Genomic DNA, 4837 nt, shown 5'->3' with positions numbered 1-4837 from the left:
GCTACCGCGAAGGCGGTGGAGGCAGTTCCCTCCCGCGTGGCTGGGGTGCTGCTACCCCCGTCCCCGCTGCATCCCTTTTCTTCCTCTAGGCCCTACTCCGGTGACCACAGTTAGGCGGCGAGGATGGCTTCAAGACCGTGGTGGCGTGTGCTGGTGGGTGGCATGTTAGGTGGAGCACGTCGGAGTGTCTGGGGTGGTCGGATTGGAGGTCGGGAGAAATCCCTGTCGGCATGCTCGACACCGATGCGGTGACGCCTGCGGGTGTCACCCTGCCTTCCTGAAGTTCGTCGGGTGTACCTCCTCATCAATCCCCTCCGCATACCGGGGGAAACCCTAGGACTAGTCCGGGCAGCAGCGGCGTCATCGTCGTCTCCTTGGTGAAGGTGTTGCTTGGTATGCGGCGCCTCGGCGTGCTAGGAGCGTGGTGGTACTTCTCCGGAGGGCGCAACGGTTGCGGGTCGTCATCATTTTCGTCAATCTGCCGGTGTCGGCATTAGTTTTTCTTTCCTTTCTTTTTCTTTTTTTTTTGGGCTTGGTTGTGCTGCGGCCCCAGCGCGTTCGTTGTATCGGGTTGTTTGCTATATTAATATAGCGGGGCGAAAACCTATTTCGAGGAGAAATTACAAAAAAAATCTGAAACTTATATACAACATACCTACGGACTGTTTCTACAACTCCAAAAAAAAAATCAGCTCTAAAGTTCATCTACAGGCAGAGAAATAAAAGATAAACCGTACTGTAAATAGTGTTAGCTTTAGGTGAACATGATTTTACATTATTCATACCTAAGATTTGTCTTTTTTGATTATGTAAGTATAGGTTGAATTTGAAGCTGAGATTTTTAGAGCTTGCATATATAGGACCGATGTTTGTTGTCAATTTTTTCTAGAATATTTAAACATGTATTGTTTGTTCAAAAAAAAATTTGACTGAGTTTTCTTTTAAAATGGAGCCAAAACCTTTAGCTCATCCATTAATTAAAAAGAAAACTAGACGAAAATCTATAACAACATGGCTAAACCCACACAAACCCAACCCACACTCACAACCAAGCCTAACAAAATCTAAATAATATGGCGGCACCCACACTAGCCAACACAAAGAATCACGTGACTACATGAACAAACACCAAGCATGTCACTCCACTGTGCTGACAAAGACATGCCATGATATTGGTGGCACCCATCAATCAACTGTGGCTCCAGGGTAGGTAGCAGTCGGCGAGAAAACCGCAAACCTCTCGAGCGACGACACCTCCAGACACCGTTGCAAGCAAACCTGACTTAGCCACCCCATCTGCAATATGAACCACATGCTTCACTTCTTCGACAGAAGGAGGCATAACCTCACCACAGGAGGTCACGCACCACGAATGAATCCACACAAAACTCATGTAGCTCTGGCGTGATCTCAACCACCGATGATTTCTGCTCCGTGGAGCTAAGCGAAAACGAATCATGCATGATGGCGAGGTCCTGCCCACAAAAAGAGCATGCCTTCGTCGGCTCCAAAGAAACACCAACACGTGCAAACAACATTTTGGGACTTGCCACCTCTTCACGAATGGCAAGACACCTCCTCGACCGATTAGCAACCAACTGAGCAAGCTTCAAGGGCAGCAATGCAAACTGGCACCAAAGGTGAGAGTCGAAACATGCGTTGCCCTTGAACTCCTCGTAACGCCTTGGAGAGGGCCTTGGCGGCGAGACGAGTGGCACACGACCTCAGTCCAGCTCCGGAACACCGATAGATGACATGGTTGTGCGGGTGGACAGCGGTGCCGGTAACAAGAAGCACGTGCGTCCGGAGAACGCGCACGAGCATCCGGAGAGCGAGATCGAGCAGCAAAAAAAAAAAAAAAACGCACGGCAGGAAAACGTTTCCGATGACCATGATGACAAGCGTGGAGGTAGTGCCGGGCAGGAAGCTCGCTGTTCTCCATGCGAAGATGCACGCCGCGGCGGCGCCGCCTCGCGCGCCGGTGAGGCATAGCTCTCCAACCCGCCAATAATGGCTGCTTTTGGGAAAGTGCGAACGGTTTCCTGAGTTTTCGTCCCCATTCTCTTTGCCGAGACATAAAATTGTAGTGTACGGCCGGAAAAAGACGGGTCGTTGGATGGTCGCGGGCGCACGGCTGGGAGCAACGGAGCAAGCCCCATCCCATCCCTTCTAAACCCTACCGCGCTGCCGCCGTCGCTGGGAGAACCAAAGGAATCTCAGGCCCTCGCACCAGCAAAAGCCAGCATGGCAGCAGCTCCGGCGCCCGACCGGTTCGACGTGATCGTGGTGGGCGCGGGCATCATGGGCAGCTGCGCGGCGCACGCGGCGGCGTCCCGGGGCGCGCGCGTGCTCCTGCTCGAGCGCTTCGACCTGCTGCACCACCGCGGCTCCTCGCACGGCGAGTCGCGCACCATCCGCGACGCCTACCCGCAGCCGCACTACCCGCCCATGGTCCGCCTCGCGCGCCGCCTCTGGGCCGACGCCCAGCGCGACGCCGGGTACGACGTCCTCACGCCGGCGCCGCACCTCGACCTGGGGCCCAGGGACGACCCCGCGCTCCTCGCCACCATCGCCAACGGCGGTGCCACGGAGCTCCCCGCCAACGGTGGAGCCAGGCCGGCGTGGGCCGACGCGTTCAGGGTGCCGGAGGGGTGGACGGCCGCGAGCGGCGACCTGGGCGGGGTGATCAAGGCCACCAAGGCCGTGGCCATGTTCCAGGCGCTCGCCGCCAAGATGGGCGCCGTCGTCAGGGACAAGGCGGAGGTGGTCGACGTCGCCAGAAAGCAAGGTGAGTGATGCCACGTACTATTTCGCACGTCTTCTTCCTCTCACCGCGAACTAATTTCCTTGGAATCTTGCATTGATCTGGCCCTTTCATGGACCATTTGTCCTTGATGAAAGCTGCTCCCTTTGAACCTTTTCGTTACATACAAAAAAGTTCTGGCCTCTCACTTCACAAACTCTGTACTCATCTCGCTAATTTAGAATTTGTAACGCAGCAAATCGGTGCAAAATTGACGGTAGATACTTCACTACCCGTACATAGTACATATGAGCTAGCTGTCGACCTGTCGTAGCACCTTGCCGTCATACTTATATAGTTTCTTCAGACCATTAATTTATATACTCTAGTTTGTTCAGTCCTATGTCGTTACCTGCAAATGGCAGTATGAACTGAATATGATCACATCATGTACTCAAACTTTCAACTACTTTTTGGCCAGGAGAAGGAATCGTGGTTCGAACCTCGAGTGGCGAGGAGTTCCATGGCACCAAGTGCATCGTCACTGTGGGCGCGTGGACGAACAAGCTGGTGAAGTCCGTCACCGGTGCTGACCTCCCCGTGCAGCCTCTCCACACACTCATCTGTTACTGGAAGATCAAACCGGGCCACGAGCACGAGCTCACCACGGAGGCTGGGTTCCCGACGTTTGCTAGCTACGGCGACACGTGGATCTATAGCACACCGTCGATGGAGTACCCTGGCCTGATCAAGATCTCCATGCACGGCGGGCCACCGTGCGACCCGGACGGCAGGGACTGGGCTATCGGCCCTGGGGAGGGCGGGCTGGTGGATCCCGTGGCGCGGTGGATCGAAAAAGTTATGCCGGGCCACGTTGACACTGCCGGCGGCCCGGTGCTCCGGCTGCCGTGCATGTACTCCATGACGCCCGATGAGGACTTCGTCATTGACTTCCTAGGTGGGGAGGAGTTTGGGAGGGATGTGGTGGTCGGCGCCGGGTTCTCTGGGCACGGGTTCAAGATGGCACCAGCTGTGGGGAGGATCCTAGCAGAGATGGCGCTGGACGGCGAGGCTAGGACAGCCACGGAGGCCGGCGTGGAGCTCCAGCACTTCAGGATAGGCCGGTTTGAGGGAAACCCGGCGGGGAATGCAACGAGTTTCTGAGATGCAATTATGAAATGGTCGACACGTCTGTGGGGCCGTGGTTGTGTGCAATCAATCTCTTGATTTTATTGTCTATTTCCATATGTACATTGCCAGTTGGTTTGTGTTTGCTACAATCTGTCTAGTGTACTACTGTCTGCAACTTTTATGTGATTTTATTGTTTATGTTGCTTTGGAACCGTACCTAAAGTGACGTATATTCCGTCCATGCATGTTGCAAAACCATTTTGTGTTCGATATCACAAGGGTATAGCTAGAAGTAAATAGTGTTTTGATTTTCCATGCTGAAGTCTTCTTTTGAGCTTTTCAGTACACTCTTATTTTGTTATCTATAGATGTTGCACATTTTTCGGTAATGATTTGACAACTTCCTTTAGAAATAAACCAGCCACTTATGTGGGACTCAAATTTGATGCGTTTCGAGGTGTCCATCTTGAATGACTTATGTATTTACGTGAGATTATAATATCTCACTATCTTTTGGTGCTTACTACTCACGCATCCTGCTATGTTTAATTGTTGCTTTTATGGACATAAGGTGCTATTTGTGTTGGCTCATTAGACAGGGTATGTCCATGTTTTAGTAGTTCGACTTGGGATGTAAGGTGTCAGAAAGACACATAAATGGCAATGTGATATGCGTGTGTGGGATATTAAATTTGTTTCCTCTCGTGGGATGTATACTAACAGCTTATTTGATTTGAAAGCAATTAGGGTGTTCAACATATAAATCTCTTCTCGGTTTTGGAGCTGATGATTGAGAGCATGATTATTCTGCTACTGCTGGGCAAACCAGAACAGGTAACCAATGTGAATTATATACTTTATGCTTAATCAATTAGGAAAATGATAATAGTCTGTAAAACTATTCTGCATACTGTAAGTCGCCCCAAACTTTCATGCTAAATTTGCAAGATTCTTTTTTGTAGT

General features: G+C 51.7%; 1 protein-coding gene across 1 annotated transcript; it reads left to right on the top strand.

Annotated features, from left to right (window-relative positions):
• The first annotated feature begins 2106 nt into the window (after positions 1 to 2106).
• LOC127302210 (probable sarcosine oxidase) lies at positions 2107 to 4072 on the top strand. Its single transcript, XM_051332617.2, has 2 exons — positions 2107 to 2788; positions 3225 to 4072. Exons 1-2 carry the CDS (start codon positions 2245 to 2247, stop codon positions 3905 to 3907), a joined length of 1227 nt encoding a protein of 408 aa, XP_051188577.1. The 5' UTR covers positions 2107 to 2244; the 3' UTR covers positions 3908 to 4072.
• Positions 4073 to 4837: the final 765 nt, after the last annotated feature.

This window comes from Lolium perenne, chromosome 5, assembly GCF_019359855.2.
Source record: "Lolium perenne isolate Kyuss_39 chromosome 5, Kyuss_2.0, whole genome shotgun sequence".
NCBI classification, from domain to species: Eukaryota; Viridiplantae; Streptophyta; class Magnoliopsida; order Poales; family Poaceae; genus Lolium; species Lolium perenne.
This window is presented reverse-complemented; position numbering and strand designations above follow the sequence as displayed.